General features: G+C 36.5%; 1 protein-coding gene across 1 annotated transcript in view; it reads left to right on the top strand.

The window, feature by feature from the left end:
- TSPAN18 (tetraspanin 18) overlaps nucleotides 1-26865 on the top strand; it is a 215645-nt gene that overhangs the window by 162493 nt on the left and 26287 nt on the right. The window contains exons 4-6 of the mRNA XM_039358972.1: nucleotides 2440-2525; nucleotides 3794-3988; nucleotides 8324-8398. Coding sequence (XP_039214906.1) covers nucleotides 2463-2525; nucleotides 3794-3988; nucleotides 8324-8398 — 333 coding nt within the window. The 5' untranslated portion in view covers nucleotides 2440-2462. The remainder of the gene's footprint in view (nucleotides 1-2439; nucleotides 2526-3793; nucleotides 3989-8323; nucleotides 8399-26865) is intronic.

Raw genomic sequence — 26865 nt, 5'->3', positions numbered from 1 at the left:
TTTATTATCGAATTTATATAGCTATCCATCTCACCAAAGGTGACTCTGGATAGGGCATAAGTGCTAAAAGAGCCAATATAAAAACAAATTAAAATCTAAAACACCACACTAATAATTATCAGAAAAATACTAACCGTAGGGGAAGGAAGAAGGATAAAAATGGCTCCTCAGCAATGAATCCCCATTGAGACAAGTTTCTAGTTCTTTGTGGCTCCAGGCCTGGCAGCATAATCAGGTCTTGAGGGTCTTTCAGAATATCCAAAGGAATTTTTAATGAAAAAGAAAATGCAACCAACCCAGTTTCAAAGCTGGCACTTCACTACATTTATAAAATAAATTATTATCCACTTAATGAAGAAAACATTGAGGTTTTAACAGTAAATACTTTCTACAATCATTATTCTAAAAATAATGCTTACTACTCCTTGAGATCTTATCACCTGAGAGCACAAGCCTCCCTTTTAAGACCTGTGAATGTGAAAGAATTTAGCAACCTCTGTGTCCATCCCATTCTTTTCCTCCTTTAAAAATGGTCACATAGATAAAGAAGAAATATTTCTGGCACCCTCTGACTTCCCTTTTGAATCCCCCCCCCTCCTTCATTCTCACTTGGGGAAGATTTCCATAAGGCAGTGTTTCCCAAACTTGACAATTTTAAGGCATGTGGACTTCAACTCCCAGAATTCCACAGCCAGCAACGCTGGCTGTGGAATTCTGGGAGTTGAAGTCCATATGCCTTAAAATTGTCAAGTTTGGGAAACACTGCCATAAGTTATGGTATGAAAGTCCTATGAGACAGAGGAGAGCTCTGTTTCTTTGCTTTGTTCAGAGAGTACCCAAATATTGTAGAATCAACTTGCATTTTGACTCCCTACTGTTTTCCTTTCCATTTTCTGGACATCCAGATGACCCGCTCACTGTCTTTTTCATACATGCAGGCAGTGTGATGGGTGGAACTGGGTCATGTATCTGCCTCTGGCTATCACCATCATGCCTTTTCCTTCAGAGGGAGCATTTAAGCTTGCTTAGGGACTGGTGAAAAGCTTAACTAAAACAGATCAGTTTCCATGGTCACACAGGGAAGAGCTACTGTGTGGTGTTAGAATACAGCAATTCCAAATTCTTTCCAATAGGAATAATAGTAATAATGGAGGAGAAGGATTTATTTCCTAGTATCTGCAATCTTATAGATAATTTCTGCATTTACTGTTTAAAATGTCCCAAAGCCTTTTTTAAACAGAATTCTGGCATTAGAAGGAAGAGGGGAGGCACTATTCAGTGCAGTGAACATTTTTTTTTTTTACCAAATGCCCAGTATTTGGGATTATAGGTTATTGTATTTAACATGTGTTGGTTGATGTCACAGTTTTCTAATGCTACCTGCTCCAATCATGTTTTTTTGTTCTTTGTCTGGAAGGGACTAGCACATGTGTATGTCTGTACTTCTTTACACAAGAATCTTCAAGCCTGGTTCCTATAGCTTTGTATGGTATAAGTATGATAGGAATAGAGAGAGTCAGTTAGTTGTAGTGTTTAAGGACCAGAGGAGAAACCAGTTTAAGGATCAAAGGAGACTGTGAATTTTTGTTTTGGCTTAAATGCAAAGCCAGCTGGACCAACTCTGGACCAGTCACACACTCTCAGCCCTAGGAAGAAGGCAATGGCAAATACTTCCAAAACCTTGTAAGAAAATTGAAGAGACTTCTCCAGCAAGTCACCAAAAGTCAGTACTGACTCAAATATGTCCCCCGTTCCAGAGAAAGCAAGGAGGGGTATAGTTGGGAAAACATCATCCAAGTCCCACTTGTATCAAGAGTGTAGGCTTGTTCTTTTGTCTTATGTACAAGCTACCTTAAGGATTTTAGAAGAAATGAATTTTTGGGGGGAAACCTGCCTTTTAGAGTTAATCATTGCATCTGGTTTTTTTTAATCTATACCTAACTTTGGACTATTAATTGTAGCTACATTTCAATAAGAAGAATTTATCCTGAGTACTGGTAATGTTTTAGATTCACCTGCCTAGTTTATTTGAACAATTTCAGGTTTGTTTTTTTTGTTATATACACACTACAATGTGTTCATTATACATACACTAGGGTGCTCATTTATTATATATACACTAGGGTACTTGAAAGCTTTAGAGTGAGGTCACAAGGCTAATTCACAAAAAGAGGAAACTTTGGTTGTTATATTTTAAACAAGATGGTAAATTGTTTAGCACTTTCTCATTAATGTTTCACTCCGATCCTGATGCATCAGGGAGAATACAGGTTGGGAACTATAGATGTTCACTATTACCTATTAACCTGGTGTATTTTACATCATTTGAATGTGTTCCATTCTTTCCATATAATGAATTCCACAGGGCTTTAAGAAGAAGTAGATGGGAATTGCATATATGAAATGAAAGCATTCTAAAGAACTGTCCTTGTTTTTCAGGATCAATTGGACTGTGCACAAACATGGAAGGGGATTGTTTGAGCTGCATGAAATATCTGATGTTTGTCTTCAATTTCTTCATATTTGTAAGTTTTCTTTGATTTGTCACATGTGATCTTGTTCAGATGTCTCCTTAGGAGTTGGTTATACTTTGGTAAAGGTACTACAGTGCAGAAGACCCCCTTAAATTTCATAGGTAGCAACATTTTGAGACAAGCAATTTGCTTTTTATCAGAAGCAGCCAGAATATTTTACTACACTTTGGAATTTGAAATTACTGATGAGGCAGAGGCTGCCCTTGAAAAGAGGGGGTTCATAAAAGGCCCATGGATGGACTGTAGCTGAGAGAGAGAGAGAGAGAGAGAGAGAGAGAGAGAGAGAGAGAGAGAGAGAGAGAGAGAGCGCACTCAGCTTCTCTTCTGGCAGTATCTCTGTTCCTGAAAAAGCCATCTGAATATAATATATATCGCCTGTGTATGCAGATAATTCATTGTAGCTGAAGTATTTAGGAAAAGTGATCCCACTGAAATCTGTTGCAGTTTAACATAAGCTGCATTCATAAATCATGATAAGCCTTAATGCAACTTGTTTTAATGCAACTTGATTTTCTTAGCTGCCCTACTGAATCCAGCAATGATTGCTTGTAAGCATGACTTAACCAATCCATTTTGTGATTTATTGAACAAACCATAGTTAAATAAAATGATAGCTTATTGCAATATTTAAACATAGAATAAGGAACACCTATATACTGTAATTAAGAGACATCTAGCAGTCCTACCAAGTTTTTTTTTTAATTTTCCAAATGAAAAGTTTTGCAAAGATGAGGACTGAGCATATTAAGTTGACGATACTAATTCCTTTCTTGAATGCTTGCATGTATTCCTTTCCTTTAAAATGATGGCCTCATGTTAAAGAAACTCATTTTTAAATTAATATTGTGATTATTTACAATTGAAAGCAGCCCCCCTTTTAAGGATTTCAATTATTCACTATAAGTATTTCATAGTTTCTTTCAATTGTATGTATTCTTGAAATTTTTGGAAAATGCCTTTTCAGACCAGGCTATCCGTTTGGGGCTGCCAAAAATGGATGGCCATTAGATGTTAACAAATTAGATGTTAACTATTAGATGTTAACAAAGTAATACAGAAAAAAACCCTGCTATCTTACAGTCATCCAGATTTTAGCAGCTCAGGTATGGTGTCTCTATTCTCTGAACATAATAAACTGTGCCATAAGGTTCTGGCCTGCATTGCAACAATTACAATTCAACTTTTAACTTGAATTGTGCTGTCTATAGGAACCTGTCCAAGAAAATAGTTTTAATTTGAATCTTCCCTTTTTATGACAGCTAGGTGGTACCTGTATCCTGGGAGTTGGAATCTGGGTCATAGTTGATCCCACAGGATTTCGAGAGATTGTGGCTACCAACCCTTTGCTCTTTACTGGAGCATATATCATGGTGGCTATGGGAACTATGCTCTTCTTGCTGGGATTCCTTGGTTGCTGTGGAGCGATCCGTGAGAACAAATGTCTTCTCCTTTTTGTAAGTACAACTGAATGGATTTCTTTTCCTAGTGTACCTACCTGTGTTGTTTTAACCAAAGTCCAGAAAATAATATAAATTACTACAATTTATTTTATTTTAAATTTCACATTTTTGAACCACTCATCTCCCTCAGAGAGGGGCTCTTTTTTTTGTTACTCCTATTATGCCATTTAATTTTAAGCCTTTTTCATCCCAAATGAAAATAATCTAAATTATTTTCCTTTGGGATGAAAAAAGGAATATAAAAAGAAAAGTATATGTTGCCATATGGAATATTTCTGAAACTTGGTTCAAAATAAATCAGGATTGATAAATCACAATTTAAACAGCTGTCGTCTCCATGAGTGCAGATATAACGAAAGCTTGGCTTATTTCAATTTATTTTAATATCATGCTTTTTATTTTAAATTCATGCAATAGTCAAATTTCTTTGAATAATTTGCAGAGTTATTTAAAATGTTTAAACTAGGAAAAAGAATAGTTAAGCTGGGGAAAACAATTAAGTGTATTTATAAATATCAAGTATATCTTTTCAATCTCATATTATCAACTCATAAATGGAAGAGAAAGGAGTTGAAGATCATTCACAAAATATGAGTCAATAGTTTCCTCTAACACCTGAACAAGAACTTTCACAAAAGTCCAGCAAACCAGATCTTATCTATATAGCCAGTTGTATTTTCATTTCCATCTTTGATTCACTCATCCTAATTTGTAACCTGACATCAGTATTACTTTTCTTGGAAGAAAACTTGTGTTTTATCATTGGCCCTGTAGCTAAAGAATAAAGAGATGCTTTGTCAACTTAAGAGTTTTGAGGAAGAAAAACTCCCAGGAGGCCGTAATTATGTCCCAGACTTCCAGTGTTGCTTAACTCACAAAGGGTCTCTATGGATTCAATCTTTGTGAGGGGTTGGATGCATCCATATCTCAACCAACTTGATCAAAAAGATCTGAGTTTCACAATCAGGTTTAATAAGTAGACCCTTGACACATTCCAAGAAATTATGTGACAGAAGAAAAAAAATATCAAATTGATTCTATTTTTGAATTTTGATTTGCTCATTGCCTGCAAAGACAAATCATTTGGAGCATTAGATAGCATACACAAAAATTGTGCCACCATTCACCAGTTTCCATATTTTATTTTCTTGTGGCTCAGGCTGAAAGTGATCCAAGTTTTCTGAGAATGAGGCAATTATCTCCTCACGATCCCTGTGACTACAGATAGTCCTCCACTTACGATTCCCGATTCTAGGAACACACGGACTGATGCAGGACAGCTAGAAACAATACGGCCAATTAGGGCGGGTAGACCAATAACTCACTCCATGAGCAGAGTGCAAAAACAGCCACACTGCACACTGACAATTTGGCAAAGGCAAGATACCATGTTATTTTATACTACATGAACTGCATGCTCCCCCACCCAAAAAGTTGAGTATTCATGTAAAAACTGACTTTTTCATTCATTTGGCTATTCATGCCTAGTTTCATCTTAGATATGCAGGGTGGGAAAAGTGCTATATATCAGTGTTTGTCAAGAGCGTGCAAAATAGCATTTTCTTCCAGGAAAAAAAAAAAAACGGTATTGTAACAAAGAACTGAAGCTGGGAAATGATTAAGTGTGGGGGTCATGAAAAAAAAATGACTTGGCAGAGAGTTTGAGTGGAATCATTGTTATCTATATCTTAATTAGGGGAAAGGTGTTATTTTCATGGACTAATTAAAATCCAGGTCCTCCTACAAAGTTTTCAAATATAGATGAATCAGAGGCTTCCCAGGAGAGATTTCTGTGATACATAATAAATGCCTGAAGCTTTCAAGTCAAATATAAATTCAAGGAAAGTGTACAGCACAGTTGAGAGATGAGAGAAACATGCATCCCCAAGGGAAGTTCTTAAATTTCTTTTAGTATAGAGATTATTTCTCACGTTATGTTTTTATAAAAAAATGTTGCAGTTGAATGAAATATCTTGTACTTCATAGACCCTAAAGCTTTTCTAGCAGTTGGACTCGTTTAAAAAAAAATAAACTGCAAGGGTTCCTGGAAAAAAAATAAGTCAGCCCATGGAATAACCTAACAATATTTTAAACTGTTTGATAATGCAGTGCATTCCACTCTGTCTATGAGTTTTTCAAATCTACAAAACAATTTCATACAATAAGTAAGAAATAAAAAAGCAACTAATGCTGTTTGCTCCATCTCATATTTAAGACAGTTTTATTTTTCATATACAAGTGTAAACATGCACCTAAAAAAATACTTAGATAATTAGACAAAAAATATGTGTCGGAAAATATGTATATCAAAAGTTCAATGATGGAACATCCACAATTAATCATAAAAATGTGGGAACAATTTCTTGAACATTCAACAGATCCAAAGGTGACAGGTGCCCTGACCACAATTTTTCATCTTTGGATTCCGGGTCAGAATAATAAAAACAAGTTCAATTGGACGACTTTGAAGCCTATTTAATTCATCTGAGGGTTGAATCCAAATATTCAGATTCAGATTGATAATCATGGCAAATTCCCAGTTTTACTCTAACAAAGTTAGAGGCAAGTTATTATACAAGGGCCTTTAAAAAAATTGTTAACTGATTTTTGTTTGGAAGGAAAGTTCCTGTAATCCTTTTTTCTAACCTTCCATGGGGATAAAGCCTGCTGTGTATTTCAGACAAATACAAGTCTGCAGGAGCTGAAGTTTTCATCAAAATAACTATTGTGCCATTGCACTTTAAGTTTTACCCTTTTTGAATGTTTGTCTGTTTGTTTTTTTGTTCTATTTATATAGCTGCATTTCATACATGTGATGCTGAGCGGTTCACAGACTTAAAAACAAAAAGCAAACAGTTACTGTATAACAACCAAAATTAAAACTATTTTTAAAAAAACCATTAAAACAGATAGAATTTAACCTGTGAGTGTGTACAATCCATAAAATGACCATACAAGCAGCTAATAGGCCCCAGACCACCACTGTATCCTCAACCACAATGGCAAAGCCACGTCTTCAGGTCCTTCCAAAAGGCCAGCAGGGTCATGAGCAGTTTAACCTTGGGGGAATGATGTTCCAAAGGGCAGATGCTGTGGCAGGAAAGCCTTTTCTCCTGGGTGCTATCAGATGACATTTCTTAGTAGAAGGACCCGCAACATGCTCTTCTGCCAGTCCTAATGGAACAAATAGATGTAACCAAGGAGAGGTAGTTCCCTGAAATAACCTGTCCCCATACCGTGCACAGCTTTATAGGACATTACCAGCATCTTGAACCTTGCAACATCACCAAGCATTATAAAAGACATTGGACTTAGTTTGCAGTGCAATTTTATTTGGTATGACTCCTCCAATTGACACTTCTGATTTCTATAATCTCCCTCTCTCATTCGACATGCAGGAATTAAACAAAGGTGCCACCTAAAATGTTGTAGTTTCGTACCTAAGCCACTTTGCAGCCTTTTGTGAGGTGGGAGATGTTCCCTTTCCATACCATGTACAAAATAGGCTGGCCTAGTTTTTAATTTTAATTTTAGTTTGATCAGCAGCAAGAGACCCTATGCATGGCACACAGCAATTTAAACTTTAGCATCTTTTTGTAGGTTCCCCCCCCCCCCACAATGTTCCTAGAAAGGGAACAAATTTTCTGATAGACTTTCGGCAAAAAAAAAAACCACTTACTATTTAACACTTAATTCCCCCCCTCCTTTATTGTAATGCCTGTTCTCTTTTTTATGTTTCTTTTTTCAGGTTTCATTATGAGCCTGAAAAAAAAGTAATATTGCTGCTGTAATGAGTCAAACCATTAAAGCCCCACATCTTTATGTGACCCTTAAAGCAGTGGAGAAACCTGACCTCTGAAAGCTGGATTGGCTGTGGAATTTTGGGTGTTGCAGTCCCAGCAGGCACCAGATACTTACAAAAGGCTGGCACATGTTTGCCAAATAATGATATGTGATGAGTTGTCAGATGGCCCAGAAGTATTGTTGGTTAAGGACTTCATAAATCCAAGTGATTGGTCATAATGGCAATGGAATTACCGGTTATGAACAATGAAGTACATGCCAAGTAAAAAGTAGCATATATCTCAGATAATCAACAGCTTTAATAGTGCATCAAACAATCCCCCCAATTCTGGGGATTTGACATTTTCTACTAATTTTCTTAAGCTAAATATTTAGCAAATTTGTTCCACTCTAGCTGTCAATTTCTAAATGTTGCTTTAGTCAGTTTGACCTATTCTTTCTATTATTTTATTAAACGTTGAGTCAGATGTTCACTCTAGATAAACAGTAATGTGTGTTTCTTATTCTTTTCTCTCTCTCTTTCAGTTCTTCATGTTTATTTTGCTAATCTTCCTGGCAGAACTCTCGGCTGCAATCTTGGCATTTATCTTTAGAGAAAATGTGAGTATGATGATAATGGAATGTTGTTTAGGAATCTGCAGAATTATATTCAGTTGGACTTCTACTTTATAAATTTGCTGAGCAGTCCTTTGTTCAGGATGCTAAATTATTTCCATTTAGTCTAAGCAACTTGAAACCACCCACTGAAAGTAAACAAACACAGCTTGGGACATGCATTGATGCTTTATTGGTAGAAGACAGAGCCTGCTTTTCAGGAAAAGTTCAACTTTAAAATTGAATTAGCTTTATTTTGAGAATTTAGGGATTAAACTAGCGGTTTGAGATTTTAAGAGTGCAAATCTATGATCTCTGGGAGAGCATTACAAGGGCCATATGATAAGTTGGACTTTCCCAACTGAATGCAGAGAGATTCCCATCTTGGAAATGGACACTAGTGTCCTTAGATGGACTCTCTGTAGATCTGGGAGAACTGCTGAGATTGTTGCTTCTCTAGCAGAGGTGTGAGATTGGTAGAGTCCAAATTTCCAGATAGTTTCCTGACATTAGTAAAACAAACGAACAAACAAAAACCCCACAGCATATCAATCCTGAAGCCAAGTGGGCACAGTCTCACTGAGAGAGATTTTAGCAATGAAAGAAAAAAGAAAACAGTGCATTTGTATGCGATGTTAGTAATTATGAAAAAGGCATATATTTGAAAAATGTAAATGAATGAATGAGTAAAATGCAATCCTTTCCTCTTGTCATTACAAATCTAGCAGAGCTTTATATTGGATGATTCCTCTGCTTGGGCTCATTTCATCATTGTATTTGCTCTAAGAAATAATTGGATGCAGAAAAAATTACATGTTTATCCCACCCATTCCAAACTTCTTTTGATAGTGTGTGACAGATTAAATACATAAAATCAGCTTATTTTGCTCTGTAATGTTTATCTGTCCACTAGTCCCATGGCAAATGTTGTTGGACAAAAAAGATGTCAAGTTTATGGTGGCGGGGGGGGGGAGGAGATTGAAATTGTTGGGTTTTTTTTCTTTATCATTATTGAGTAGAATTATAAGTAAGAATAGAAACAGTATCTACTCTCATGAAATAAAAGGAAACAATGAATTCAGTCTGCTATTTCTGTGGTTTTCCCTTTTTTAAATTCTCAGTTACCCAAATGACTTTGTGGTATTAAATAAATAGGAAAAAGATAACTTGCATAATAGAATATTTGATGGGATTTTAAAAAAATTGAGACTGTGAGTGTGAGAATCAGTGGGAAAGAAAAGAACTAAGAGATATGGCCAAATAATCTGTGGCTTATTTCTCAAGATTAAGACAGTGGTGGATATTCATTTAAACTATATTCTCTACTTGGCTTTTAGCTACTGGTCCTGTAGGAAAAAGGTCCCAACTGAATATTTGTCTTAGCTTTTTCTATGTTGCAAAACCACTTTAGGAGACCTGTGTCTGACCTGGTGCTTTTATTGTTTTTCTTCCTCATCTACTATGGCAGCTGGATTTGCAGCAATATATTTATCCAATTTTCTATTAAGCATTGTATCGATTTTGGTTTTTCCTGGGACAAATATACTATAGACTTTTATTAGTTGGGTAATTGACCATGTTTCAAAAAACAGTCCACTACATTTAAATGACTAAACATTTGCAAATAGCAGGGGTGGAAAAAAAGTAAAGTAGGCAAGAGCAAACTAAGGGAGAATATCTCACAAGAGAATAGGTAAAACAAAGCTCATGGGTAGCAGAACTAAGATCATGGTAAGCAGAATATATTAGTACTATACCACAAATTATTCTCCTTATAGGGCAGAATAGAGGAGAGAACATGATTCTGTTTTCTAGCCCTATTCTACTGCCACTGAGACTAGCCATGCTAATTAACCACTCTGTTATTTCCAGGGGCTTTGTGAGTTCTGAGATTACTAAACTGTTTGCTTCTTTCCCTCCCTTTGTAGTTCATCTCTTTTCCTCTATCTCTTGTCTCTTGCCTGGCCTATATCCTGTTTTTGCTAATGTTGATGTTTATTATTATGTCACCAAAGCATTAATTGCTAACTGAGTTGGCATGCATGCTGGTCAGATCTGGCTGCAGGAATTGACAGGAAATGTGCTGGATGCAAAAATAAAACTGGAAATTACTCTTATTCCTGTAGAAGAATTTTACATAGATTTTATTGTCCCAATGAAACCCCATTTCCAAATTTTAATAGAGGTCTTAAAGAAAGATGTGAAAAGTGCAGAACAAATATCATAACAGCCATATCTTTCCAAAGATTAAAAGCACAGAAGGCCTATTTTGATGGTCCCATAGTTGAAAAAGAAGGAAAAGACCAATGCTTTGTAAACAGTTTAAAGGCTTTCTCTTTCTGAACAATGGAGACAAAGAGAGAAACAAGACTGCAGTGACAGTGACTGCTCTATAAATAACTATCACTTCCTGAGCAAATCTGCTATGGTCAATCCAGTCTCTATTTTCTGACATTAGTGACATTCCTTCAGGAGACACAAGTGGGAGACCTCACAGCAAGAAAAAACCACACATGTAATCTGTCAAATTATATCTTTGAATATGACCAACCAGATACATGCACAGATAGCCACACATGCGCACAAATCAGTGGAGAAGGGCAGAGTTGAGGGATGCATTCCTGTGGTAGCAGGAATTGGTAGCAGTCAAATTCAGAGAAAGCAGTTCTGAATTTGTTGCAAAATATGGACAGGAGCACCAACCCAGCCAAACAAATAATAAAATCAAGATCACCTTTGATGGTAGCAAGTAGATCTGCCCTTTATTACAGGATAAATATATGTAGTTATATGCGTGGGGTTGGGCAAAGCATCTGGTTCAAGAATCCTAGCAGCTGCAGATTGCATTTCAAAGAAAGGTCTAGTTCTGAGGTAGGCTCTTTTATGAGTCGTGGACTTCAACTCCCAGAATTCCTGAGCCAGCCATGCTCAGTCCACGAGTCATAAAAGAGCCAAGGTTGCCTACCCCTGGCCTAGTTGGTTTGAGTACTTTAACAAGCCAAGGTATAAGTGGGGTAGCCAAGGAAACATTTTCAAATGCTTTGTAGATTTCATAGTTGTGATTAGGCAGAGGAACATTAAGTCTTAAGAAAATAAAAAGAACATAAAAGAGGATATTAAAATGATTGCAGAGTGAATCCTCTAGGGAATGAATCATCAACGTAGCAAAAATGCTTGGCAGCCAAGATGATTTGCTTTCCATTGATGGGAGAATTTGATGAAGGGGATTTGAAAATAGTTCTGCCATTTGGTAGGTTGATGTGGAAGCAAATCTTATTCTACCACTTACAATCCACTTTGTACACAGTTGAATAGGAACTTTAATTTATCAGATTACTATAATGGCGTGACACAGCTTTCCCCATATGATCATTCAATTATTATTTTTAATGGAAAATTTTAAGAGTGATACTCCAACATACAGTATTTTTCAGGTTGAAAAACTGCTGATATTTTAAATGTATATATTCACTATAATTATATATAATTGAACAAATGAAATGGCCGTAACACTCCTCATTAATGTATCTTTCAAAGCAACCCACTTAAGAGCAATTGAGACTGACTGCTCGTGACTTTTCCAGGCAATAGTATAAAAGTAGTTTGTCCTTGTCTTCTTCTGGAATGTCTGGTTAAAGGTCAAGTGGTGTCTAAAGCACATCCTAAAAATGGTGATCTCCATCAGTGGAACTGAAAATGCCACTTCACAAGAGAGAAACGAATGCAATGTCTGCTTATATCTTCAAACCAAATATTTAAAGTTTAGTGATTCACCATGCCAAAGGAAAAAAACCTTCCTTAACAATACAGGTTAAAGTTGAACATGGTGGATAAGGACAATTACTAAACAAAGCCCAAAAAACTCAAGTGTGGCAATGAAAACAGTTAAGGGCAGGATAATTTGGAGAAAAAAAACTCTGTGGTGTTCCTCTTCCCTTGGTGCTTATTATGCTTAATGATTAATCCAGTTTTAGCTTAACTGAATATATGAGGGTAGATCTGGAATTTTTAAATCCAGATCTGGAATTTAATAGACCCATGATTTTCTAGCCCAAATACTAGATGAGATGACCTTTCATATTCATTTGGAATGGGTTACTTCAGTTTTTACCAACTATTATGCTTGATTTCTTTTTAAATAAAAAGTTATTTTGAAATAACCAAAAATAAATAGCAGTCTAATGCCTGTTTACAAAACTCACAGTAATTAGCAACTCTTTAGTTTTTGACACAAAAGATGGGTAAATTAAGGCAGAAGCTTATATTCGTGCAAAGAAAGGGGTGTAATGTCCCCTTTACATTGTTAGTTCAGTTCAGAATAGTATGAATATATTGTAGTCCTGTGTCAGAGCACTTACCCACAGAATCTGGAACAACCAAGAATGGTAACTATACTGATAATATTTTGGAGCACAATGCCTGGTTAAATTGAATGGAGGTGAGATGATTGGAGTGATCAGCTCCTAATTAGCATTTCAATATCCTGTATCCTATAAACCATTTCCTTGGATTATGGTCAAAGCCAGCCTCTTATGATATTGTAAAGGATGATAGGTACAGCTCTTGGGTACCTCCAAATATTCAACTTTAATTATTTTTTATTGGCCAAAATCTCACAATATAGAATCTCTATGTTCTCATAGGGTGTGTGCATATAGTTTGGGGCTATTCCTGTTTGATTTTTTTAAAATAATCATATTTTCCTGTGAAAGTATATAAAATTTTAGAGTGAATTGGAATAATTATCCAGGAGGAGGGAGACAAACTCATTCACCCTGTCTAAAGTAGCCACACTAAAATATGTTGGTAGCCATAGAAAAAGGAAAGATAATTAATTGTACTTTGAAATAATAGATCTGCTTTAAAGAACATTAAAATACTCAGATAAGTAGAAAAATTATTTTTTTAATACTGCACTGTTTTTTTGTTGATGCACTTTCACAGCCTGCTCTTAATGGCTTCCCAGCTTGTCTTGTGTTATTATGGTTAATGCTGCTCTCTACACAGCCCATCTCCCTCCGAGGAAGAAATAATTGATAAACATAGTTCTCCTTGTTTTGCAGAGGAGTACAATTTCATCTTGTGCAATATCCTGCAGCCCAAATGTTTACAGCACTACATGGGGTTAAATAATATAGTTAGAATTGAATAATTAATAGCAGAGGGGAAAGAAGAGATTAAGAACCCAAACGGGGAAGAAGAGCGATCTGCTCTGCTGAGATTTCAAATGAGACAGTCAGTGGAGCAGGCAAGCAGAGACTCTGTTTCAAATAACTGAATTAGTGGAATACAGGAACACAGCAGGAAAACAAAACAAGATGGAAAATTTCAATTGGAGCAAGGGTAAGTAGAATGGGATTCAACAACAGGAAAGACCAGAGCTACACTGGAATTTCTTCCTTGTGCCAAATCCTGCCCTGGTGATCATTTTTCATAATGCAGTCGCTACTCTAGGCACAGGAGAAACAAAGAAAATATTATGCTTAGAAAGTGAACACAAGGCAACTTGGATGCTTGAGTGCTATAACACTATTTGTGATCTACTGGTTATAACCACTGTAGTTTTATATTCCTCAGTGTTGTATATATTCAATTCGTTTTTCAAAGCAAAACAAAAGAAAACTAATTTTGCAAACCTGCTCCAGTTGAAGCACCTTATCTTTCATTCTTGCATTGTATGTTTACAGAAAAAAAAAAAGAATTGCTGTAGGTCTTTTGTCTGCTCTATATGCCAGACATCTTATCCGTGAACCAGATCTTAATCCCTTCCAGCCAACTTCACAGTACTTAATAGAAAAACAATCAGCAAAACTATCTCAGGCCAATCAAATTCTTAAAATGAAACTAATGGGAAGATGACAAATTGGAATTTCATGCTAACAGGCTATAGTGTATATCCTTTCAAGGATTTAGGATTTAACTCAGCTTCCCTTAGCCTCTGATTTCCAAATGGGTTACAAATCATAAACTTTTTAACCGGTCTTCTCAAGATCAGGGTGGCTGGACGTTCTGTAAGCTTTCTCTGGGTGACACCAAATTGAGGAAAGGTTTTGTTTTTAATGAAAGAGGTCAGTGTCACCACATCAAAAACTTGGATATGAAATATATACTGAAATAGACTCCCAGGCTCGAAATCAGTTTTATTTCTTTTTGGTAGGCTATATATGGGATGTACCAAAATCAGGGCCCATAGGGAAGAAAATGGCAATCAATTTAAACATTTAATGATATTTAAATAATAGATTTACACAGCTAGCACTATAGAAAAGGAATTATAGGAATTCCAGTAAAGGGTATTCAATGTATAGCATTTATCATCCTGATATGTCATTAAGAAGTATAGCATATTAAAATAAATGGAATTTCTGTTACTACCAAGTCTAAATCACAATGGATACTCCTGGTGGGGGAAAAGGTATTTCCCAATGTGGGTAGTCTTAGAGAGTTGCAAAATCCTTCTCCCTGTTATACAAAAACTTGTGATAATTGCTTAGCAGAGAAATAGCTGATTCTTCCAATTTAGTGCTGCCTTCATGGGGAAACAATCTCAATCAGACTATACTTGAATATAAATTCCTTTTATCCAGGTTATGATCAACCAAGTAATTTAAAGCTGTAATCTCTGCTCTGAGCTTTTTCCATATTGTCTTCAGGAGATAGTTCAATTCTCCGTTAAAAGAATCCTATCGCTGTCATAATAAAATGTGTGGCAATAAAAAGCAAAATATTGGTGTGAATCGAATAATCTGGATCGCCTTTCAAGGTTACATTTGCCAATAGCTTTTTTTCTGCTACAGCCCCCATCTGACTTGCCATGTCCTAGATCATTTAGAGATAGGGCTGATCTTTGGGCAGTAGCAGATTTGGGCAGAGGAATCTTTCTCAACTTATTTCCTCTGTTTTTCCTCTTTTCATAGTAGCACTATAAATAAAAAGGTGATAAAGAAATGAAATGAGAAAACCTGGAAGGAAGCAGTGGGTATCATTTTCTACTAGTACATCACTTGTTAAAGACAACTGATTAACTGCTGGTGGTGTTCTTTAGTCCGTGTTCTCCAACTTCAATGAAGTGTGTCATCAGATTTGGGTGGCAAGTGGACACACACAAATATACATTAATAGAGAACGTATTTCCTTTCTTCTTAGGATCTTTGCTTTGGTGTCACAATCACCAAGTTTGGCAACAGTACAACAAGGTTGTCCCTTGAACACTATATATTTCTGAGATCTAGCACAATTAATTAGAGCAGAGGTTCCCAACCGGGGGTGCGAGATGATATTCCAGGGAGTGTGAAGATTTGGGTTTTCAAAATTATAGTGTCTATGCATAATTTATTGCTGTTATTTCAAACTTTTGTAAGGGGTGCGAGAATATATCAGAAGCGTTCTAGGGGTGCGGGATATAGAAAAGGTTGGGAGCTGCTGAATTAGAGGCACATGTCAGTAATTAACACACTTTCCCCATTAATGTAAACAGATAGGTAATTTAAGTTAATAATCAATTACCCAAACTTATCTTGTACTCCTTGATTCCAGATGGTCTGTAGAAGACTTGTGTAATTATGAAATAGTTCATTGACATCATTATTCATCATGATCACTAGAAAATGTCATTTGCTGGGCAAGCCTGAAAAATGGATTCTTTCTGGTTAAGCTGACCTTCACTTCTGTATGTTCTTATAGTCTTCCAAAGTGAATAGGAATACCTCTGTGTTAAAAAGCATTCTATTGAGTGGGTGGGTGAGTATCTCATGCTTCTGATGCGACACCATTCACTGAAGTTTATAAGACATTAAAATTAAATACATTAAAAGAATAACATGAAGCAATCAACTCAAAGTGCCAGCAGTAAAGGCCAAAACACAGAAACATTAGAATAAAAATTCCTGCTGAAATAAAATGATTATCAGTATTTGATGAAAAACAGCAAGAGGGAGAGCCAGCTTTTATTTTATAGTATAAAGTACTCACTGCACCCAATTTGTTAGTGCAATCACTGAGACAACTCTCCTCTGAAAAATGAAATAATTTTATGTCATCTGCCTAATAGCAATAGTGATGATACTGTCTGGTGACTTTTTTTCATGGTTATAACTTGGGAAGTATAGCCAAAGCTGTCAACAACAGTCTCCCACTACTGCTGAATGGAAAGTAGAACTGGAACAATTTGAAATGGGGTCTTTTGTATTCATTAATTTATTTTATTTACTGGCCAGTTCATAATGAAACTTTTCTGTTTATCCTCCCTGATTTATACCTGTCAGATGGTCCAGAAGGATAATATGATCTTGAGAACTCTACTAGAAACCAGATTGCTCACTTTTTAACAAAAATACCAAAGATGTGTCAATCCCAAATCTAGATTTAAAATAAAATTGAAACAGATCAAAAGGAACTGAATTCTTCAAGATCTCATGCATCATATAATTTCAAAAAGTTGTGGTATGATTACTTACTAGTTTGAGATCCAAACAACTGTAGTATAGGTCCCCAAATAGGCTTAGTATAATTAATAAAAAATGAGGCAGAGGCGGCGAAATCTGTAAAAAAAAGAACATCCTTGGCCTGTCAATGAGTTGTTGTTGTTGCTAATTGTGAAGTCGTGTCCGACCCATCGCGACCCCATGGACAATGTTCCTCCAGGTCTTCCTGTCCTCTACCATCTTCTGGAGTCCATTTACGTTCACACCTACTGCTTCAGTGACTCCATCCAGCCATCTCATTCTCTGTCGTCCCCTTCTTCTATTGCCCTCAATCTTTTCCAGCATTAGGCCCTTCTCCAGTGAGTCTTTCCTTCTCATTAGGTGGCCGAAGTACTTGAGTTTCAACTTCAGGATCTGGCCTTCTAAAGAGCAGTCGGGGTTGATCTCTTCTAGGACTGACCGGTTTGAACGCCTTGCAGTCCAAGGGACTCGCAGGAGTCTTCTCCAGCACCATAGTTCAAAGGCCTCAATTCTTTGTCGCTCAGCCTTTCTTATGGTCCAACTTTCATAGCCATACATTGCAACTGGGAAAACCATGGCCTGGACTATACACACTTTTGTTGGCAGGGTGATGTCTCTGCTTGTCAATGAGTAGCATAGTTATGATTCCTTCAAATAAAAGTTCCACACAGTTTATATTTGTGCCCCATGTAATATGCTGTCAGCTATTAGCTCAGATACCTTATTTGTAACGTCTTGTTTGAAAATTTGCCAATGGCAGATATCAGCTTGGTTGTTGATTATTCAACATGCTGGATCCTGACTCCCAAATTTGGGCTTCTGACTAAGTAGAAGTTGTAAGAGCAATAAGACTTCAGTAGAAGGCAAGTATTCACAGAGAATAAGCATTGCTATAGAGGGCAGATACAATTGTACCTCAAAGCTACAGCCACAGATTCTTTAGAAATGGGAGAAGCAATGAATAAGTGAGAATTCTGTGCAGATAATTGGGAGAATATTAGAACATAGAACATAGCACCATAGAGAGGGCTGGAAGGGACCTAAGAGGTCTTCTAGTCGAACCCCCTGCTCAAGGCAGGAGACCTCATACCATAGTGGTCAAATGGTTGTCCAGTCTACTTTTGAAAACCTCTAATGATGGAATACCCACAATTTGGGGTGCTAGCTATTCCATTGCTTAATTGTTCTCATTGTTAGAGAATTTCTTTTTGCTTCCAGGCTGGATCTCTCTTTAACAAGTTTCCACCCATTGCTTCTTGTCCTGCCCTCTGGTGCTTTGGAGAATAAGTCAGTTCCCTCTTCTCTGTGACAGTTCCTCAAGTACTGGAAGACAGTTATCAGTTCTCATCAATAGTGTAGCTTTCTCCACCTTCTCTCATATGATTTACCTTGCAGACCTTTTATCATCTTTGTTGCTCTTCTCTGCACGGTTTCTAGAATCTCAATATCATTTTTGTATCATGTGACCAGAACTCAATGGAGTATTCCCTATGTGGCCTATAAAGTAGCATTATTATTTCTCATTATCTTGATGTTATTTCTCTATTGATGCAGCCCAAGACCACATTGGCTTTTTTGCTTTTTAGCTCATACTTAAGTGGTGGTCTCTCTCACAGTTACTACTATTGAGCCAGATATCACTTGACAAATCTGTCAAGTTCCTTCTAAATCTTGAGTCTATCTTCCAAAGTATTAATAATTCCCCCCCCAGCTTGGTGTTACCTGCAAATTTGATGAATTCCCCTTCTATCCCCTCATCTAGATCATATATTGAAGAATACTGGGCCCAAGGCAGAACCTTGTGGTGCATTACTGCAGGCTTCCCTTCATGTAGGTGCAGCTCTATTAAAGACTACACACCAGATGCAGTTGGTCAGCAAATCCCTCTGGTGGTAGTACTGTCTATCCCACATTTTTCTATCTTTTTTTTTTTTATTTTATTAAAAGTTTTATAAATTTTACAAAAAAGAAAAAAGAATACAAAACAAGAGACAACATATACAAAAAAATAAAACTAAACAATACATATATAAAAAACCCCCCCCCCACCCCTCCCAAAAAACCCCCCCCTCCCTTCCCCCCCCCTGAGCTTCCCAGAGCAGAATATAGGCTTAAAAAGTAAAAATAAAAATTAAATTAAGAACTTTATATTTATATATATAAAAAGATTATCTATAATATATATAAAAATAAAACTTATGAAAAAACTATATAATATTTTTGTATACCCAATCTAAATTGTATAAATTTTATCCATTTGTCCCAAACAGCAAGAAACTTCTCTTGCGTTTGTTGCTTTAAGAAAGCCGAAATCTTTGCCATTTCCGCCAGATAAGCTACTTTAAGAAACCATTCCTGCAATGTAGGCAAGGATTCCTTCTTCCAATATTGTCCTACTAACAGCCTAGCGGCTGTAATCAAATTTAACATCAATACAACCTCCTTTGTATCACAATCTGTAACAATACCTAACAAAAATAATTGCGGAGTAAATTTTACCCTCCTTCTAAAAATTCTCTGGATATTCCACCATACTTTGATCCAAAATGCTTTTATCTCTCTGCATGACCACCAAATATGATAATAGGAAGCCTCCTTATAACCACATCTCCAACATTTGGGTTGCACGTCAGGGTACATATAAGACATTTTTTGTGGATCAAGGTGCCATCTATAAAACATTTTATAAAAATTCTCCCTTAAATTCTGTGCTTGTGTAAATTTGACATTTCTCACCCAAATTTTTTCATGGGTGTCCAATGGAACTGGCTCACCAAAATTCTGCGCCCATCTTGTCATACAATCTTTAATTAGTTCCGTTTCTGAATCCAATTCAACTAAAACCGCATAAATTCTCTTAATGTGGGTTTGTCTTGAATCCTTCACTTGCTTAATAAGATTTTCATCTTCTCTAAGAAAACCCACCTTACAATCCATCTTCCATCTGTCTAATAATTGCCTATATTGGAACCAAGAATAAATAAAGTTTTCTTGTGCTAACTCTTCCCGTGATTTTAATTGCCAGTTTTGTCCATCCCATTTAAGTAACTGTCTGTAGGACACCATATCCATTTTAACCCCTCTTTTTATTGCTTCTATCGCATGCCAAGGTATAGCCCATAATGGTACTTTGAAATCACTTTTATAATATTTTCTCCAAATCCTAAGTAAAGAGATTCTTAAGATATGAGATTTAAAAGTCCAATCCATTTTTTTATTGAATATTAAATAGGCATGCCACCCATAAAGTAAGTCCCATCCCTCTAGATAAAGTATCTCAGAGTTTGTCAAATTTACCCAATCACTGATTAGTGTTAAAACCACCGCATCATAATATAATTTCAAATTTGGTACCTTAAGTCCACCCCTCTCACGGAAGTCTTGCATAATTTTAAACTTAACCCTTGGCTTTTTCCCTGCCCAGATAAATTTATTAAGACCCTTCTGCCACTCATTTAAATTAATCTCATTTTTCAAAATTGGTAACATTTGAAACAGAAAAAGAAACTTGGGTAAAATATTCATTTTTATCACTGCAATTCTTCCCATGAGGGATAATTGCAACTTTTCCCAGTTCTTCAAGTCCTTCTGTACCCTGACCCACAACCTTTCATAATTATTTTTAAATAATTTTACATTAGAAACAGACAACATCACCCCCAAATATTTTACCTTATTAACAATCTCAAAACCCGTCAGGTTAGTCAAAATCTGCTTCTCCTGACTAGACATATTTTTAGGTAAAATTTTGGTCTTATTTACATTAATCTTGAAACCCGAGACCAAGCCATAATGATGAATCAACTGTAATAAGTTTACTACAGAATAATCAGGTTGCGACAAAGTAACAACCAAGTCATCCGCAAAGGCTCTTAACTTATATTCTTTTTTATTAACATATATTCCTTTAATTTCCTGAGACTCTCGAATTTTGATCAATAATATTTCCAATGTTAAAACAAACAACAATGGCGATAAAGGACACCCCTGTCTAGTACCTTTCTCTATTGTGAAAACCTCCGAAAGACCTCCATTAACAATAAGTTGTGCTGTTTGTTTTTGATATATTACCTTAAGGGCTTGTAATATGTTTTCACCAAAATTCATTTCTTCCATTACTCTTAGCATAAAATGCCAATTCAATTGGTCAAATGCTTTTTCAGCATCTAAAAATATGAGCCCTGCAGAAACTTGGTTGTTCTTATCTAAGTATTCTAATAGATTAATAATTTGTCTAACATTGTTTTTCATATACCTTCCTGTTATAAACCCTGATTGATCTTTATGCACAAGATGATGCACCACCCTCATAAGCCTATTTACCAAAATTTTTACAAATATCTTATAATCCACGTTTAAAAGAGATATAGGCCTATAATTTTTTGGTAAAGTAAGATCTTGATCCTCCTTTGGAATCAATGATATAAAAGCACTACGCCATGAAGGAGGAATCTCTAAACCCTGTAAGATACCATTAAAAAGATCATTTAATGGTTGGATCATCTCCTCCATTAAAGCTTTATAATAAACAGCTGTTAACCCATCCGTACCCGGTGCTTTCCCTAATTTCAATTGTTGAATTGCTGAGGCAATTTCCTCCTTAGTAATTAAGCCATTAATTTCATCTTTCTGATCCTCAGTCAATTTAGGAAAACTTGCCTCAGCTAAATATTTATTTATATCTAACAATTGTACATTAGTAGATTTATATAAGTTTTGATAATAATCCAAAAAAGATTTTTTAATTAATTCCTTCTGAGAAACTAGTTTACCCTTGTAATTTATTTTCTCTATTATTCTCTGTCTCTGTTTCTTTCTTAATTGATAAGCCAACCATCTCCCCGGCTTATTAGCATTACAAAATGTATTTTGTTTCATAAATAATAAGTTGGTTGCAGCTTGATCTGCTATCAACATATTAAATTGTGACCTTAATAACTTTACAGATTCTTTAGTACTTTCATCAGAAGGATTTAGAATCAAAGCCCTTTCTTTTAATTTAATTTCATCCTCAAGTTCTCTACGTTTCTGAATCTGATTTCGCTTATAAAAATTATTCATTTTTATCAAAACACCGCGCATAAATGCTTTACCTGCATCCCATACCATTGACATTGAAGTCCCCTTGTACATATTCAAAGCAAAATAGTCCTTTAAAGACTCCTTTAATTTTTGAACATTCTTCTCTTGTCTAAACAAATTTTCATTAACTCTCCAGGATCTTCTTTCCTCTTTCTCTTGAATCAGCTCCATCCAAACTGGACTATGATCCGTCAGTGATCTAGGAAAAATCTTTACATTCTTTACTTTATTATACAAGTCCGTGGTAATCAAGAAAAAGTCAATTCTTGAAAAAGATTGGTGTCTATCAGAAAAAAAAGTAAAGTCTCTCTCCTCTTGGTTACGTTCCCGCCAATAATCCCTTAATTCCCAGTCTTCTTTCATATCAAAAAAGGCTTTAGGTAGCCTTGCTTGTTTGAGAAAAGGAGAGGAACCTTTCTTGTCCCTTTGTGTATCTAGGACACCATTCCAATCACCCATTAATACCACTGATCTATAATCAAACAATGTTATTTTTTGATGTAACTGCTTATAAAATTGTTCCTGTTGTTGATTTGGAGCGTAAAGTCCAACTATAAGTATTTTCTTACCATAAATACCAAGTTCAATCATCACATATCTCCCCTGGGGATCTGATTCTACCAGACAGGCTGGTAGGTTTTGTTTAACATATATAACAACTCCCCCTTTCTTCCCAGGAGCAGAAGATATAAAATGAGATCCCAAACGAGCATTAACTAAATATTTCTGATCTTTAAGTAAAATATGAGTTTCCTGTAAGCAAATAACATCATTAGTATGTTGCTTCAAATAATAAAAGATTTTTTTGCGTTTCTGAGGAGAATTCAATCCATTAACATTCCAGGTCAAAAACTTTGCCATCTCCCTTGGCACGCAGCCTGGAGAAGACACCATCAAACTCTGAAAGAGCTGCGTGTGTTGCATAACTCTTGGGTCTTGCTCCTCCCACCGGCGGTGATGCACTTCCAGGAGAACTCTCTTTAGGCTCTTTTTTACGTTGCTCCTTCTCTTTACGCTTATAGGCTGCACGGGTCATCCTCTGCTCTTTAACCTCCGTCTGGCGTTGCTTTACAGCTTCTATCATCCCAGCGGAAACCAAATCTAATGCCTCAGATTGCTGCTCAACTTCCTTGCCACTCAAAGATTTCCGACCAGATGAAGTTGAGCCTGCACCCAGGACCGAAGTATAAAAGTCTCTAGCTTTATCAACTGTGTTCAATCTGTAGCGTGTCCCAGCATGGCTCAAAACAATACCCATCGGAATTTCCCATCTAAATGGCATCGATCTAGCTTTAAGCTCATTGGTTAAAAAAGCAAAGTCTTTCCTGCTTCTTAAAATTTTGGATGGGATTTCCTTTAAAATGATGACATCTTGGGCAGCAATCTGAAATCTTTTATTGTAAAAAGCTTGTATAATCTCATTCCGCAGGGACTTCTTTGTAAAATAAATCACCACATCTCTAGGCAAGTTCTTCTGCTTAGCAATCCAGGAGTTGAGCCTATAAATTTTTTCCACTTCTCTCTGTAATTCTCCTTTATCCATATCCAAGGCCAGCGCCAGATCAGTAAGGACCACCTCCACCAGATCTTGATTCACATCTTCCTTGAGGCCTCTGATCCTCAGGGCATACTCCATTTGTCTGTACTGAAACATCAAAATATCTTCTTGTGAGGAGTCCACCTTCCTTTCCACATCTTGAATTTTATCATCCAAAGAGTCAACTTTGTCTTCCACTTCCTCAAGCCTTGCATCGAGCTTAACCACCACAGTAGCCAAACCTGAAACAGCTGCCAGTATATCTTGTCGTAATTCATTATTGTTTTCTTGCAATTTAGTCTTTATCCCCGTTATCTCTTCTTTGAGATCAGATTTAATTTCTGATTTAATCTGTGAGACAAATTGATTCATTTCCTCTCTCATTTGAACTACAATCTCTCCCATTATGCCTCTAACCTCTTGTGCTGAAAGTCCAGATAGAGGAGGGGAGGGTGGTGGCTGAGCCGGTGGTACATGTTTAGATTGTTGTTGTAGCTGTGCAGTGGAAGTTATAGGAGAAGAAATAACCTTAGATATTGAGGAAGGCTGCTGCCTCTTTGAAGCCATTTTAAAAAGCACAATTGTCACTTCCCTTTCCCCTCCAGCCAGAAAGGGAGGAGGGAAAAAAAAAGAAAAAATTTTTTAAAAAGAGACAAAATATAGTCCTTGAAAGTCCAGAGTTAATCCAAAAAATAAAAAGTAAAAGAGCAAACAATTCAAAAGAAAAAATTCTAAACCAAAAACAAAAGTAAAAGCAAAAACCAATCCTTAAAAAGGGAAAGTAAAACAAAAGAGAAAGGAAAAAAAAAACTCCGACACTTTCAAAGCGCCATCTTAAATCCTTTCACTAATATAACAAAAAAAAAGGAGGAATAATAATAGAAATCAAAAAATAAAAAAATTAAACACCTAAATTATAACAAAAAATCCTTTAAACTGCTCCGTCCGTTTAAAAATTACTCACCAGAATGCTATAAACACGGAGATAGAAGCGGCGGTTTCTTTTGCTTCCTAGGAAGCAAAAACAGCTGGGAGGCGGAGATCAGCAGGAGCTCCGAGGGAACACTCCTTTCACCCCCTCTAGAAACAAATCCAGAGGGGGTTCAGGGGTTCTACCTCTATCCCTGCACTCTCTGTCCCTTCCCTTTGCCCGGGAAGGGATTTCCGAGCCGCGGGCCAGCTGATGCACGCTGCGCTCCGCGGCTCTGACACTTCCCCAGCTGGACGGCTAAAAGCTAGCCGCCATCGCCGTCGCCTCAAACCGGAAGCCCCTTTTCTATCTTTTTAAAGTAGTGGTCTACTTTGTTAAATACCTTACTGAAGTCCAAATACACTATATCTACAGCATTTTGCTGGTCCACTAATTTAGTCACTTTATCAAAGATGATTTGTCTGATCTAATTGTTGTTTTTTAACAAACTCATGCTGGCTTCTAGTAATCACAATGTTCATTTCTAGTGCTTACAAATCCTCCCCTTAATTATCTTTTCCAGGATTTTTCCAGGTATTGATATCAAGCTATTTCTTAACTTAAATGTATTGCATATTTTTAATAAAGAAGCTTACACTAAAAAAAAGCAAAGCAAATATAACACTACCTTACATTAACAACATTAGGTGATCCTTTTGTTAAGAGGTCTTTTAGTAGCCTCTTTAAAGTAACAAATGTTCTTAAATTTTGTACTTAACATACTTGCATTAGGCAGTATGGAGAATATCAAACAATCACGTCAGGCTTGTATTCTCCGTTATGCTAACTATTTTGCTCAAGTTGCACCTGGATATAGATGTAACAAAGATGTCCCAGTAGATTGCCAGCAAGTCATTGATCTGTGACTTCAGTGGAAGAAACATTTGCTGCTTAATAAATCTCTGGAAGTTTGCCAACAGCATCATCACAATATAAAAATTGTGTTTGCTTTTTGTTTCTTTTACCTCTACTTGATTGGAATCATGCTATTTTTCCCCCCTTGCTACTCTAACTTTCTGTTATTTCATTATATGGAGGAGGAGGATGTATTCTACCTTTCTACCCAGAAGGCACAGGAATCTACCTCTCTAGGAAAAGAGGATGCTGATAAACTATTCTGTCAACTATCCAGCTAATTTTCTAATCACTGTCATTATTACCCGAAGCTTAAGTAAAATTACCCATGAATCCAAGTGCTTTGTGCATTGACAACACAATGAACAAAAATCTTCTTAGTCTAACTGTAGCTTCTAAAAAGAAGAAAAACAATTGTTAATCAGTATTACAGATTTTTACTTCATTTTTATTGAGCCTTCTCAAATGGCTATTAACTCTATTACCCTTATTTGTAAAATATACAGAGCAAATTTAAATGTTCTTCTAGTCAAAAGGAATGGAATATTTTCCTGACAGTACAGTTCCAGCATTGGGCTTTGTATAGATCAAATCTCATAAAAATCACAATACCACCCTCCAACTTTTCCATTGGGATCCTGCCTGTCAAAATAAAGGTTTCACTTTATATTCAGCTAGCTCTTTTGTTTGGAACTGGTCAGAGGAAGCCAACTGGGACTCTTACCAACTGTAATATTAGTTTCAAAGTCTGCACTTAAGAAAGAGACAAACATCAATAAAATATCTGGGTGGCTGCCTCCACAGGACTGGGAGTCCAGGCTCCGTAAATTATGCAAAAGAAGGAAAGGCAAACACAATGCTTGAGTGTGTGTATGGCCACCTCCTAACCCCAAGGTGCCTGATGGAACTGGCTTATTTCCCTGGGGAATATTCTTGTCCAGTCTGACTAATAAGCATTTCCGTTTAGAGTGATAGAGCTGCTCTTGTTGAAGTTGTTTAAGGTATAGCTTTCATATATCCTCAGCAACTCCTATGGGGTCTGCAGAAGGGGCCATTAATTTTAGTAATAATGTTCGAGGCAAACAATTTTAAAAAATAAAAATGACCCTCAGTGTGATTCCAAAAAAAAAAAGGGCAAACATTACACTAGAGACAACTTGTTAATTCTGAACTATTAGTGTACATTCCATTCTTTTGCTATGAATGTGGACATATCTTGCCAGGCTTGTTAAAATGTGTTATATTTTCATTGGATTAAGAGAGGTCTCAGCACTTAGCTAGTCTTGGCTGATCTGGAAAAAGCAAATGTAAAGAAGGGAGTGATTAATACTTGCGTGGGAAATCACCTAGTGTCATGCCCCAGTTGGAGCCTGAATCTGCTGAGGAAGATGAGCTGGAACTGGAGCCAATGGAGATCGAGGGGGAGGCGTCATTGGCTTCAGCAGAATATGGGGAGGGGCAGGCCAAGGCAGGCCAGGGCCTTTCAGGATTGGGACAGCTTGAAGGCAGGGAGGAATGGGCAGGAGGAACATGAGAGACAGGCGATGAGAAAGGGCCACCCCCTCCTGATCCTAGAGCACAGAGA

The sequence above is a fragment of the Crotalus tigris genome, unplaced genomic scaffold, assembly GCF_016545835.1.
Source record: "Crotalus tigris isolate CLP2741 ecotype Arizona unplaced genomic scaffold, ASM1654583v1 scf7180000017576.4783729, whole genome shotgun sequence".
NCBI classification, from domain to species: domain Eukaryota; kingdom Metazoa; phylum Chordata; class Lepidosauria; order Squamata; family Viperidae; genus Crotalus; species Crotalus tigris.
Note: the sequence above shows the minus strand (reverse complement) of the source record. Positions and strands in the feature narration are given on the sequence as shown.